This window comes from Episyrphus balteatus, chromosome 1 (assembly GCF_945859705.1).
Source record: "Episyrphus balteatus chromosome 1, idEpiBalt1.1, whole genome shotgun sequence".
NCBI lineage: Eukaryota > Metazoa > Arthropoda > Insecta > Diptera > Syrphidae > Episyrphus > Episyrphus balteatus.
Window position 1 is genome coordinate 149,572,342 of NC_079134.1, and position 15,257 is coordinate 149,587,598.

At 28.4% G+C, this 15,257-nt stretch overlaps 1 protein-coding gene across 7 annotated transcripts in view; it reads right to left on the reverse strand.

Annotated features, from left to right (window-relative positions):
• The window catches only part of LOC129906626 (glycogenin-1-like), a 172,535-nt gene that overhangs the window by 134,255 nt on the left and 23,023 nt on the right, over window positions 1-15,257 (reverse strand). For 3 of the 7 annotated variants that reach the window (XM_055982442.1, XM_055982446.1, XM_055982447.1), the window contains 2 exons: window positions 12,416-12,614; window positions 8,201-8,434 (listed from right to left, as the gene is read on the reverse strand). In XM_055982442.1, the coding sequence (XP_055838417.1) occupies window positions 8,259-8,434; window positions 12,416-12,614 (375 nt within the window). In that variant the 3' untranslated portion in view covers window positions 8,201-8,258. Of the gene's footprint in view, window positions 1-1,990; window positions 2,476-6,740; window positions 7,983-8,200; window positions 8,435-12,393; window positions 12,615-12,662; window positions 12,825-15,257 lie in introns of those variants that run through there. The other 4 variants (XM_055982444.1, XM_055982443.1, XM_055982445.1 and 1 more) reach the window with 4 other exon arrangements.

The window sequence follows — 15,257 nt, forward strand, 5'->3', positions numbered from 1 at the left end:
TTATTTCGTAGGTATATATAGTTTTTGTAATGGATTGTTTTGATTTTTAATAATGATGGATTCTAAAATCTTCATGCAAAATTTGGTTCATCTACCATAGCTTTTAAGGGTTTTTCGGCAGTAAGTTTGCAACTGTTATAATAATATGAGTTGACAGATGAAAAACAGGTACCTATAAGTCCAGAGACGTCAGATCGTCTTGATTTTAGATTTTTTGGAATCAGCATTAAAAAATACCTTGAAATCATGTATCATATGTGTATATAATACCATAGCCTATTTTTGATAATTTTGAAAATCACCATTTCGCGATTTGACCTTGAAATCGCGACAAGCGGACATGAGATTTTTCTAGACTTTTGAGATATGTTATAGAATGGCAAAAGGAAGATATTGAGCAAAATAAATTTCTACTAACATTCATTCCGAGATTTACCCCTTTTTTCTCCTTATTTTACTGTATTAATTGGAGTGTTATAAAAAGAGTGTATAACACAAAAAAATCTGGTTAGTGGACAGAACTTTTTTTAAATATATATTATATTTATATGTTCTTTCATAAAAAAATATCATTGAATTAGAATTCCTTCTCGTTTTTTGGAATTTTATATTTTTCCGAAAAATGACAAAAAGTAAACAGTGAGACATTATTAAAAAGCAAACAGTGAGACATAGGTTTTTTAAAAAGCAAACAGTGAGACATATAGATTTTTAAAAAATCTATTATTTTAGCATGACTTCAAAATGATTTCGTATTGTTTTTTCTTTGGTTTTTTTTTTGGCTTTTTGTTATTTTTTTTTGAATAAATGGGTTAAAGTAACATAAATTATTTAAGTATATACTTGTCAATTACCTAATTATTTGACGTTTTCGTTAATTTTTTTGCACCTAAGAATGTCTCACTGATCGCACCCCTTTCAAACAGTGAGACGTTTTGACTTTTTCTACATTTTAGTCCAATGTGATGCCCTCATTCATTCTTTAACTATAAGTTTTTTTGCAACATTAAGATACAATATGTCTTAAACTCACTTCAAAGTTTCGTTAAGCTATCTTGAAAACATTCTAAGATATACCAATTTAAAAAAAGGGTGTCTCACTGTCCGCACCTCTCCCCTACATTTTTTTCAAAACTTTTATTAAAAAAAGTTCTTCGAAAATGAAATACTTTTTAATTTTTTTCATAAACCGTAATACATATTGACATTTCCTTTTATAATTTGAAGTCATAATAAATTTGGCCAAACAAATTTGAAAATAAATGCATTTTATATAACGACCAAGTTTAAAAAACGACATGTTAAAATTTTTCAATAATTTTTCAAAAATCTGAGTTCAATTACCATTCTTTCAAAAGCCGTTCATTCAATTAACTTAATTTTAATTTTACATATATGACTAAGCTTCTAGCTTTTAAAAAATGTATATTTGAATATTGTAGGTGTTGCCGTTGTGTTCAAATATTTTTTTTTGTGTTTGAAGTCAATTAATAAGAAAATTGCATCTATCGCTTGAACTATGGAAGATTGTCCCTCACTCCCATATATTTTTTTTCCTTGAATTTCCTAGACAATCTTTTGGCATCAATTAATTTATGAAATTTAAGAAAAATTTTTGAAAAAAATTTGTTTTTGTTCATAAAAATCTTCAATTAAATTTAAAAAATCAAAACGGCAACACCGGCAATTTTTAATCTATAGACTTTAAAGTATTTTTAATTACCGACGTTTGAAAAAAAAGATCATCAAAATCTAAGCTGTGCGGCCGGGTTCCCTAATATTGCCAATTTTTGAGCTTTAGTTACTCCACTATTTGTTAACAAAACAATGGTAAACAATGTTTATGTTGTTTTTTTCATTATGTTTTTGTAAGAATGTTGGCTTTTTGTTACCAGGCTTTATAAAATAGGAGCATTTTTTGCATCATTTTAAAACATTTTAAAATATAAAATAAAATTAATGAAATAAAACTACAAAAACAATATATTTTTACGGCGATAAGTATTTTTTTTTATTGTAAGATATTAAAAAAGAAAGTAATAGTGATAGTTGCAACTAAAAAAAACATGTTAAAAATCAAGAATGGATGAATTACACTATTTACTAACTTATAATATTGAGTGTTTATTAAGATATTATAGAAATTGAAAAAATAAAAATTGCAAAATGTTATTAACGTCAAAGAAAATATAGCATTATTTAAATTATGTAAGTAGTTAACTTTTGTTTAATAGTTTCCAGAGATCTTAATTTTCTGTGTCATGCTGCGTGTTTCTTCGACTTTAGATTCACGACGGACATTGTAACGACCAGTTGTATGTTCTTCCTGTTCCATCATACGGACATTGCTTTGCTTTTGATTGATAGCTGTCATTTCATTTTGTTTCTTCTCAACCATGCGGGTCTCCTCTTCTTGTGTATCGGTTCTGGTCAATTTGGAGGATTTTTTCTTTGGTGTTTTAACTTCAACGATTTCTGCGAAATTAATATTTAATTTTTTTGTTTTTTGAAATTTATTTTTAAATTTTGAAAATTTCACAATTTGGCACATCAATTCACTGTTAGGCGTGTTTGTACGATTCGTTTATATTATTTATATACAATATACACATACATAATATACAAAAACATATATATAATTAATTTAATATTCTTCAATATTTGTGCTAAAATGTTTTTATTTTAATTTTAAATGTTAAATTAAGAAAAAGTTCACATGCTTAATTTTGTACCCGAATAATTATTTTTCATGCTTTTATAACAATTTAGAATAAGTTTTAGTTTAAATTTAATAAATCTTTGTAGATTTTCAGTATCTTATTACACATTTTAGTAATTTTTTTGTGCATAAGATTAAATGTTTAGTAAGAATTTATTATCTATAACTAAAACAAATTTTAGTTTTCAAAAACTTTTTTGTATTTTATGGTTTTGAAGAATTATGATTAAATATTTATTTATTGATTTGGGTTTTATGTGTTTCAATTTGGAAATTGTATGTACATTAGGTTGGTTCTTATCCGGGACATGCAGTTGGATAGCAGCCATCGGGTTTTAAATGTTGAGAAACAATTTCCCTTAATATTTTTAGATTTTTATTTGACTTCCTTCCTCTTCCGGATTTAACGGGAAATTTACATTTCGAATATTTCCTTTGATTTGTATAGGTATATTAAACTCATGGAATGTACCGGAATATAAAATTGAAATAAAAATCCGCAAAAATTAGAAAAAAAAATGTTTTCGTTTTTTTTTTAGAAGTAATTGATGTCCGTGCAATTTCCGAAAAAAAAAACCCATAAAAGACAGAACCACTCTAATGTACATAAAGTCACTCACATAAATATTGGGCCAAATGCAAATAAAAAACAAATATTTACAAAAATATACTAATAGCTAATAGATGTAACATTAACATATAAAAGCAGAGAAACAGAGGGAAACCTTTTCATTTATAGGGCGACCAGGTTGTAGATGCAACAAGTTGAAATGTCAAATTGGGGAAAGTTATCTGGAGAACTGTTTCTGAGGTGCAATTTAATGTGTGAACTGGATCTAGTAAGTAAGTAAGCTAGCGGTTAGTAAAATCCGCATAAAATAAAAAAGTTTTCTCAAAACTTTGAAAACTTTTGTTGACTGACAGTTCATCTTCGAAGCACATATCCCCCGAGGTATTAAAATTTTTACTGCCAATTAATACGTAGGTATAGTATGCTCCTTAGGAAAATATCGTTCCATTAAACCTTATAGGTTAAAAAAAATTTCTCCAAAATTTAGCTGAGCTACACTGAGGGAAAAAATAAATTGAAGTTGAAACGTCGTTGTTTCAAAGATGAACTACTTGGATTTATGTGACTTTAAGATACGAAACCATCAAAAATTAACCTTTTTTTAACGTTGATTTTAAAATGTTTATCTTCAACGCAAAATCATTCCGAATAATAGTTAAATAAATGTGGTTTTCATTGATCTTACGTTGATTTATGGTAGCTTTTCCCTCAGTGTAGGGGTCAATTCCCGATCTGTGAAGCTGTGAAGTGATAAAGATAATATCATTTCAATTTTCACAGAGTTTTCCATTTTACCACTTCACAAGCACCCCTTATTCGATTCTCAAACTCAATGTGACAAATGTGTACTAAAAAGTACTAAATGAGAAAAATATATCCTAGCAGCTTATATGAACAAAAGTTTTCCTAATAAAAAAATTCGAATGAGCCTAGTGAACAAGGCCTTTTACTCCTACCGGCCTAGGTTCGAATCTGGGTATAGTTGAGATTGTTTTTTTTATTTAATTGTGTTTTTTATTTGTTTATTATTTTTCACAAAAATATTCGGTTGTGATAAATAATTTATCATGTGAAAAGATTTAGATATTTGTTTGAATTTTTTCAAAAATCAAGAATCGAGTTTAGTGTGAAAATGGGAATTTTGTTTTCATTTCAAAATATCACAGAATGGAAATTTACAACCTACTGTACATTTAACATCTGCCAAAATTTTAGCGCACGAAAAAAAGTGAAGAAAAACGGAGAAAAATATGTCAGCTTAAAGGAGAATGGGCATTTTGGACGTTGAGCGGCCATTAATAAAATTGGTATCAAATGAAAGGACTATAACTTAGGAAAAACTTTTACTATGGACGTTTCGCAATATTGCGTTAAGAATGTAAGAAAATGCAGTATTAGTATCGTTAATGCATTATTCAATGTATGAACGACAAATTGGTTTATATTTTTATTTGGAACATAAAATATGATGCTCTGTCATTTTCCCTGAGTCTGAAGTCATTACTCTTGAAAATCCGACTAATAGAACTCATAATATAAGATTTTTAAGACAACCACTTCAAGATTTTGTTCGAAAGTTTTCAAACAATTCAATTTCAAACTAACAAAAAATTGAATAACGAAACTTTCAAAATAGTCTTGAAACTGTTGTTTTAAAATGCTTATACTTTGGGTTCTAGTGGTTGGATATTCAAGATAAAGGTCTTCAGTTTTAGGGAAAGTGAGAGAGTATCGTATTTTACACTTAAAATACACAGATAAAGAATTAAGATACAACTTTGAGACAATCTGCATAAAGTGTTATATGCAAAAATGCATTTTATCCGTTTTTGGAGTACGTCACAATTATAAAACTTCTCCATAATATATGTAAACCTTAACTAAATCAAAAAATAACAAATTCATTCCTGGCCGCTCAACGTCCACATTCCATACAAACTTGCCCATTCTCCTTTAGTGTGATCAGGCCTTAAAGAAGTACAAGTATAGATTGGAAAATCATCGGAACTATTGTTCTTTTTCTAAGGGCCATTTGTACAAATATTTATTCCATGGTTTAGAAACTTTTTTCCACTGAAATTTGTTGGAAAATCTAAGATTTAGCACTGATTTACAAAACTGTTGCAACTCAAAACAATATTTTCTTGCTGAATCAGCGAAATAAAACTGTTTATTCACTAAATTTTGTAGATTTCAAGATAATGATTTTTTTGTTAGGGTCATATTGCAATTGCAATTTTCTATTTAGTAATTATTTTAAATATTGCATGGTATATATTTGAAGTTATTGTTAATTCTCAAAAAAAATTTGAGTTACTACAGTGTTGTAATACTAGTGCGATATGTTAAAATAGCCATAACCATAATTGAAAAAAAGTTGAACCACAGCCAATCTACCGACATTGGCAAGTTAAATTCTACGTTTTCAAATATTTCAAATAAATAAATCAATCAATCAGGGTTGTTAAAAAATAATTTTTTTTCAATGCATTAGTTTTCCATTATAAATTTAAAATAAAATATTTGCTCCAAATAAAAAAATGTTATTGCAACTGAAAAATATTTGCATTGAAAATAAAATTTTTAATGTAAATAAAAATATTTTTCATTAAAAAAAATTTATTGCAAATAAAAAATTTTGTGCATAGGAAAAAAAAATCAATGCAAAATTTGTGCGTTAAATACTTTTTTTTAATATTCGTCGAATTTCTTACAATTTTGACTATTTGGCCTTACATTAGGTTCAATATTATAAATGAAATACCTTAAGTATGATCAAATAGTCAAATAGAAATTCGATGAATATTAAAAAAAAATTGTTATTTACAAAAAAAAACGAAATATTTAAAAAAAAAATATTTGATGTGATTTTTTATTTTCAACGCAGAAAATTTTTCACTAGCAATACTTTTTTTTTAATGCAAAATAATAGAATGCGATAAATATTTTTTTAATAATGCAAATTTTTTTATACTAAATACAATGTTTAGTGGAATTTTATTAAGAAATGTATATGTACCTATGAACATTTGTTCAATAAATATAGTTATTAATTTTTTTTTTTTTTTGTTAATTTTATTTAAAATACAATTATGAATCGAGACTTTCCAATAATATGAGAGTGATTAAAACTTTTATAACAGCTAAGCAATTTTTTTTTTTAGTTTATTGTTAATAACACGAAATTTTCGACACAGTTCATATCCTTCGACAGGATATTACCGGTCTTTAAGGACCATTCAACAGGGGAGTGTTCTAAGCCTCTTAATCTGTCACTATTGACATGCCTCGAGTCATAAACACAAAATATATTTGCAAAGAATTATTGTTATTAACATCAAATTATATCAGGATATATGGTATAGGGTTTTCCATCGTGCTTCATACGATTTTTACAGTTATTTAACTAAGAACAACAACATAACGCAATCATGCAACAATTCAACTCACCTTCAGACCTCTGTGGCAAAGTCTTAGTAGTTTCAATTGTCTTGAATATCTTCTCGCCCGGCTCAATGATTTCTTCTTCATAATCTTCAATGATTTCCTCTTCTTCCGAATCATCTGGGTTCTCCTTTGGCACTGGATCATAAACAGTCTTAACAGCCTTCTTGACAATACCCTCAGCTGTGACAGTAGTGTAACGATATTCAGTACCACCTTCAATCTTGATTGTCTCAACAGTTGTCACTTCACCGGGATTTTCCGATGGAACAATCTTCTTAGTTCCCGATTCGGATTTCAATTTTTTGGGGGCTGTGATATTCTTGTGCTTCTCAGCATCCTTCAATTGTTTTTTGTAGATCAAAATTTCTTCTTCGGTCATTTCTACCTCTTCTTCTTCGTAGATTGTCTTGCTGGTGGTGATTGTTTTACCATCTTCCAAAACGGTACTGTAAGTATATTCGTTACCTCCGGGAACCCTGCTTGCAGTAACAGTTGTTGTTTCATTTTGGGGGAAATCAGCTGGTGGAGGAGGAGCTTTCTTGCTCTTCTTCTTCTTGTCCTTAGACGAAGTGGTCACACTCTTGATGTTCTCTTCCTGAATTGATTCCTTACGGACAATAGTCTTCTTGCCAGAAGTTTCGGTCTTCTTGCTAACACGACGAGTCTCCTCAACAGTCGACTCAGACCTAGAGTTGTATTCTTCATTGGTATCTTCATCAACTTGACGAACATTCCTCTGATTAGCTTCGACCAATTGTTTGTTGGTAGATTTCTTCACATTCTTCTCTTCCTCTTCGGTATTGGTTCTGGTCAATTTGGATGAAGGCTTCTTCTTTTGTGTAACTTTGGTATCACTTTCATCGACAATTTCTTGTTCGACAGCATCGTAGAAAGTCTTGGTACGCATGCTCTTTGAGCCATCATCATAAACAGTTGTATAGACTTCTTCATATCCACCGGGAATATCGCGAGTTATCATTGTGGTGTTCTTGTCGATTTGAACAACCTGATTGGATGACTTCTTCGATCTCTTCTTCTTTTCTTGCTGTTGCTTCAAGAGTTCTTCTTCGGTAACAGGCTTTGGATCGTAGAAGGTCTTCACTTGAGTCTTCACAGTACCATTTTGCTGAGGAGTGGTAATATGAACTTCATAACCACCTTCAATGTGTTTGTACAATGTTTTAGCCTTGGTAACGGGATCGTATTCGATCTTACCATCTTGAATTTCAGCTGAAGTTAATTGTCCTATAAAATCAATTTGCATTTAAAAAAAAATTGACATTTAAATGTAAATATGGCTACCCTGCGTTAGAGCTGTTAAAAATCCTTTTTTGTTAATGCATTTTTTAAGCGCCTAAAAACCCCCTTTTTTTAAAACAGATTATTTTTAAATTTAAGAAATATAAATTTATTTATTTTTTAAAAATTAAATTAATTTTTTTTATTTTATTGTTTTTGTCTTGTTTTTAACTTATAAGCTAATTTATTGAAAAATTCATAGCATTTGTTAACTATTAATTGCTATTTGGATTTTTTGGATCTTTGCCTTGCTGGCGGTTGTGGGGCTTGTTTGTTAGTAGTAATAGTAGTTGATTTAGCAGGACTTGGAGTTGGTAAATTAGATGTTAAAAGCTTCGTAGCTGTTTGTTTAATTTCAATTTCAGGTGGTGTTATTGAAGTTATTGAAGCATTTTCGTCTGCAAAAAAGAAAGTGTTTGATATGTAAACTTTAAAATCGTTGGGTTTTATCTATTTTTTTTTTTTGTTTTTCTCTAAAAAAAAAGATGTCTTGTTTACTGAGAAGAATTCTAAAAACTTATGTTGGAGTGTATTTTTATACGATGAAAAGAAATAAATTTTGTTTTGAGTTTGTGTCAAAAGATTTTCTTATTTAATTGTTTTTGTGTTGGGGTGAATATTAACACAACATCAAATAAAAAAACAAAATACTACTGTGATTTTTACTTACGTATACGTGGTGAACTATACGAGCATTTAGCATACATTTTGATGAGATGGATTTTTTTGTTAAGTTATTTTGTACGCCAAGAAGGACTCCTATCTGTCGTTTTCAAGTTAAAAAATTTCAAGATTCTCATAATGTACATACTTGATTTTTTTTTTAAATAACGAATATTTTAACCGGTTGTTTTGGATTTTTTAACTTGTTTTGGTTCTTAAACTCAAACAAATGAAATTTAAAATCTGAAAAATCAAATACTCTTGAAAAAGATTGAAACAAATGGTTCTTATTTCGATTTCAAAACAAACGCTCAAATTTGTTGACTTCTATAAATGAATCATTTATTTTCAAAACATGATAAGTCCATGATTTCAAATTTTTCAGGAGAAGAAAAAAACGTTCTATTTTCTTTTATTAAGTAGCAAAATGTATAAAAAATATATTTTGTACAACTTTTACCTAGCTACAGAATAACGTTTGGTGTTTACTTTTTGGACCGATTAATCGGTCCAATCGCGATTGTTTAAAAGATAAAAAATAAAAACGATTTTGGACTTATCATACTTTGAAAATAAACGACTGTGAAATTAGTTTTAAAATTAATATACAATTTTTTTAAAGCCTCAGTCTATCAAACAATTGCATTTGGGAATAGAATATAATGTTTCGAGTAGTTATTTTACTTGAAAGACGCTTTCAACTTAAGATTTTGAGTCAGTAGTCAGCTTCTCTATGTGTAGTCAATTACTCATAAAAAAGTTGCTGTTTATTTTCAAAAGATGATAAGTCCGGGACTTTTATGATGTTTTGACAATACAAATTTTTTTCGCTTAGCTGTAAAATCGAATATAGACTGAGTAGATGCTTCATATTTTGAAGGCAGGTGTGGTTGTCTCCCAAGAACATATTCAGTTAAAAAAACGAATTTTGAAAAAAAGTGGACTTATCATGTTTTGAAAATCAACGATTCAAATAAGATAGCTTCTTGTTATATGTGACTATTTAAATAGTTAATAAACGACTATTTAAAATAGTTATACAGATTTAAACTATTTTTTCTCTGAGTGTAGGTGAAAAAATAAAACTTCATCAGTATCGATGAAACGAAAAAGCGACAAGAAAAATCAATTGATTATAACTTTTTAGTTTTAATAGATAGATTAATGAAATTTATAATTTAGATAGTTAACAGAATAAACTATAATTCAATTAATTTCATATTCAAAATGCTGAGATAACGGTGAAAAGATGTTCTTAAATTGGATTTAACTTTAACACGCAGATATTATATTACTTTTCATTTGATATATCACACATAACGGTAAGTGCTCTACAAGTTACACAATCTTAAATTGAAAAATTTGAAAAATACCTCAAAACACCGGTTTAGATCTGTTGCCAATGACCAGCCACCTGTGTAGGAAGCACCGTAATCTCAGTTTGAAATTTCGACATGGTTGGCTTTTAAAATTCTTACTATTTTTTGTAGGCATCATAGAAATATGATTGAAGCCTCATATAAGAGGTGAAATAATAAGCTTTTGTATGATATAAAATTTATTATAGGTTGTCATATTAAAAAATGGAGTTAATGGTGTTAGAAGAGAAAAAATATAGAATTTTTTGCTTTTTTTGATGAAAACTGATTAGGCTCAAAAAATTCTTGCTCTTTTTGTAGATTTTGTATAGATTATATATAATTAATTATAAGTTATCATAAAAAAAAGGATTTAATGGTTTTAGAAGAAAAAAAAAGATTTTTTTTTGCTTTTTTCATGAAAAATGATTGTTTTGAATAAATCATTTTTATACTTTTTGCACATTGTAAAAATTTAAGTATGGCTTTATTCTTTGAGAAAATTTGTAAGATTTTTAATGGTTTAATTTTTTTTTTTTTTCAAGAAATATTATTTTTTGTGAATTTGTGAATTGCACACATGATTTTTTTTAGAAATGTACGAGTGAAGAGTTATGGTCCTACCAAACCAACTTTCTTAGCTACAAAGCCATTAATTTTATATAATTAATTTCAAAAATGCAAAGCTGAAAAGACTTTCGTTTAGATCCCGAGACCAAAAAAAAACAAAATCAGTTAGTGCAAGACCAATATTTTATGTCTAACTGTGGAATTTTATTTAAGCTACATATCAGCAAAAAAAAAGTCTCAAGAGCCTTAAAAATGACGACCCCAGTGATAGATCGCTTTTTGGTGCTTAGTTTGCATCGTTTCAAAGACCTGGGTGGATCTTAAAAAACGTAGGATGTGTTTAGCTACAGAAAAAGTGAAAGGAAAGTAGCTTCATGAAGCTCAGTGCGGTAAAGGTTCGTTAAAGCTGGGTCTCAGGTGAAATCTGTTAAGTTCGGATTCAGTATTCAAGATAGGTTAATTCTGAGTGTAAATCTTAGTTTCCTCACTGTTTGGTCTTGTGGGACTTCCGCCATTTTGAAAAAACGCGTAGATCTCAATATCTTTAGAACAGTTTTCGGTCTAGAAATTTTAGAAGGATTTTTCTGATTCAGAGTGAAACCACTGGAAGTTGTGTATTTTTTAAGAGGACTCATTTCAAGTTTAATTGAAATACATATTTGTACGTTAGGTATAAAAATAAATTGTTGAAATCGAAATTGTGTAAAATGAGAAGCTTTAAAAAAGCATTATGCGAACAATTTTTTCTGTGATTTCAATATTCTAAAACTTTAGAATCTAAAATGTAAGGTAGCAGTTAAATCAGAAACCGATGTTTTTTCTTAGCTGCGTTCTTCAAAAAAAATTAAAAGGAACCCTAAGGATAAAGAGGCATGGAAGGACATAAAGAAGCTTTCTAGGAACTCCGAACTTCAGAGATACAAATTTGAATGACTTCATACCGTTATTGAGACCAGTACAGACTTCAAATAAGTTATAAAATTTCATGGATTGCTGTAATAAAAATAAAAACTTATCTGTCAACAGTTCTATTTTAAAATCATGCAACAGATAAAAAAATAAAAAAATGAATGTCTTCGAAGTTGTAAAAGTGCTGAAAATAAAATAATATAATGTTAATAACATTAGAACTGAAAAAAGTTAAATTATAAAAAATAAAATAATAAAAAAAGAAAACATTTACAATTTAAAAAAAACTCTGTATTTGAATCATTTATATTTTTTTTCATTTTTGAATAAAAATATTTTAGGAACACATAAAATTTTAATTTTACCTTTTGTGATACATAGCCATGAATATAGTGATGTTTAAAACATTTACTATTATTATGTTTTTCTAACTTTTACATAAGCAACAATAATAACATTTTTTTTTCTAGCTAAATAATGATATATAATGGTGATAAATGCTGAAAACAAAAATAAATCTTTTACATAACCACAAACTACAGTTTAGAATGCAAATAAAATTTGTTTTCCTAACAAAAAAAAAAATACAAAAAAAATGATGAAATGTGAATAAATAACACATTCTAATAGAATAAAATTATATAAAAAAAAGTGATTCATAGTCGTGAGAGTTTTCAATAGGAAGTTTTTTTTTTCTCTCAGTGTACATGCATCAAATAGTAATTTTTTTTTAGTGTTCCGTGCAATACACCATTCCTTATTTGTTGTTGTTGATGTTTTTTTTTTTTTTTTTGTAATTGATATGACATTGTATTCGTATAATGCTTGTGTATGTGTGTTTTTTACAATATTTTTTTAATTATATTTTTCAATTACTACCATCAGCAGATTTGCCATCAGGTTTCGTTTCTAGAGTTTCTGTGATTTTCTTCCAGATATTGTCGAACGAGTCACGGCCTGTGTAGTCAATATTTCCAACTTCCCAGCATTGGCGTCTCATTGAAGCTTCATAAGCTTCTTGTTCGGTGGAACGTGGTTCACCCAAACGAACTTGTGCTAAAGCACCAGCTAGGCCAGCCTAAAATAGTAAAATAGTTATTAATAAAGAATTTACACTGAAAAAAAAAACTATATAGAAATATTATTTAAAATTATGTACAATGAATCCAGGGAATGAAACATTAAATAATTTATTCGTGAAGCTATTGTTAGTATGGGAATTAGTTGTGATACGTTTATTATTATTACATCGACCATCTTTGGTAGATCCAAACAGACGATTAGCAAGCTGCGAATAAGAAAAATCAATCACCTTATGCATTTTTTTTTTTAATTTTTAGTGGAAACAAATTTAACGAGTTTAGAATTTTTCTACCAAAACAACGAAAACTCCTAAAATGCAAAAAAAAAAAAACTAATATTTCTACGGAAATTTGTGTAATGTGGATTTAGGGGTGTTTGTAAAAATATGGTAAGCTTTAACACTGAACGCATTGCAGAAAATAATTTCTTAGTAGGTATAGGTACATCATTATAAGAATTCATGCATTTATTTTAATAACATTTAAAAATAGGTACAAACATATCTATTCTTTATTTCTTAAATGGCGCCCAACAAACAATGCTTTATGGGCTTTTATAGGCCCTGCACATGGTTTATTTTGCAGTAAATTGCCTATAAGTCATTAACTAACATTGATTTAACTCAAAACGAATGCGAGGATATAAAATGGTATCGCATTTACACTCATTGTATTTCGTAAAGGAATTCAAAATATAAGTTATTATATGACTATCCACTGTGGATTTTTAAGATTTTATTAGAAAATAGAAAAGTTTCCCATTTCAATAAATGAAAAGTAATTCTGAGCTATTTATTTGTTATAAATCTGGACACCTCAATCTCGGCTATGGGGTTAATAGAACTCATTATATAAGCTTTTTGAACTAACCATATCAGGCTTTTCAATTCAAATAAACAAACAAAAATCTAAACAAAAAAAGCTTCTAAAACATAATCGTATAAACGGCTTATATATAGTTCTATTGGTCACATCCTCAAGATTGAGGTGTTCAGATTTAGGAAAAATAATAGAGCATCAGCTTGTATATTTATAATTTCAAAAAGTATAAATTTAGCCCATTCACATTAACTGGAAAACTTACGTTATTTAACCCCCCAAAAACCGTATAAAGCACAAAATTAGAGTTGTCAGACCTTTGAAATCGACATTAACACGCGTATGGCTGCAAAACTGCGTACTTATATTTTGGTTATACCTCTACTCCCAAAATTTTCTCGGCCTACTAGCAAAAAAACAGCTTTTTTCTTACTTTTGACTAGTACATGGAGAGTTTCGGAGTTAGATTACTTCTACAATACGATGGTGACAATAACGATTGTGGGCTCATTTTATAGGTAATTATAAGTACTACAATTCATTCTTGAAGAATTATCCAAACAAATCAAAAGTTCGTCAGATATATGAAAAAATGTCATTTTGTCCCAACCTTGCGATACAAACCCGCACTTTGACCAACTATAAAATTTTATTTAATCAACTCACGGAATTGTTTTGTATATCATTTCTTAGATAATTTTATTGTTAATAAGTCTTACCTTTGTCATTTTTTGTTAAAATGAATAACAATGGAGCTATTCAATAAAAACGATACCAATCTCTTTTCCAAGATGGCGGTTGTTCCCAACCTCCAATTATGCCAACAAATTGACTTTTATGATAAGGACAACCACCCGAACACATTTCATGAAAAAAATTTTGTCCCGCGAAAAATGCGATTTCATGCCCATATTTTGACTATTTTCCCTGAGCTAATTACGGAAAATTAAAAATTTTTTATTTTAATTTTAATGTGGGTAAATGTAAACTGGGGGAAATGAAAACATGGCTCATATCAAACTTCAGTTAAATCTCTTTGATGCATACTTAAGTACAAATTGCGGATACGCATGCATCTTTTTACATAATTTGTCAAACTCATTGCTGTCAAGAGCGAATAAATTCGACGAGCGTATTTTTCGTGAAAGATAATTTTTTAAAGAGCCAAACAAGTCGTTAGTCTTTCAGAAAAATTAAATATTTTTGCATATTTAATTAAGATACATAGTATAATTTGCAAATACTTTTTATAAAATTTTTAAATACAGGATTTTTAAATCGATTTGCATGTGTTTACATTTACCAAGAATATTTTTCCATGATGAGAAAATGTGAACATATTTTGGGGGTAAATGTTAACATATATTTTTTGCTAATAGAGGAACTTCTAAATTTGAAAGCACCGTTTACATTTACCCAGAATTTGTAATAAAACAAAAACATGGTGTGGTATTTGTAAATATGCGATTTGACAGTAATTTAAACAATTTGGGAAATATTTTTTATATTTATACAAAAGAATTGCATTTAAAGATATCTGTCAAGTTTCAAAAGAAAAAAAAAGCATGAAATTGTTTACAATTACCCACATGGAATCTAATTGACTTTAAATTCAAATTTTGACCATCACCGGTAGAGCATTTTAAGATTAATGATTTTCAATTCCATTTTAGAGTTGAAGTATAGATCTATACAGTTTTGGTAATCCGAATTTTATAATAGAGAATTTTAAATAGCAGTACCTATTTTTGAATACAGCACTTTGGAATACTGAATTTTAGAATCTGGCAATGGGTAGTTTCACACTTATTAATTTAGTG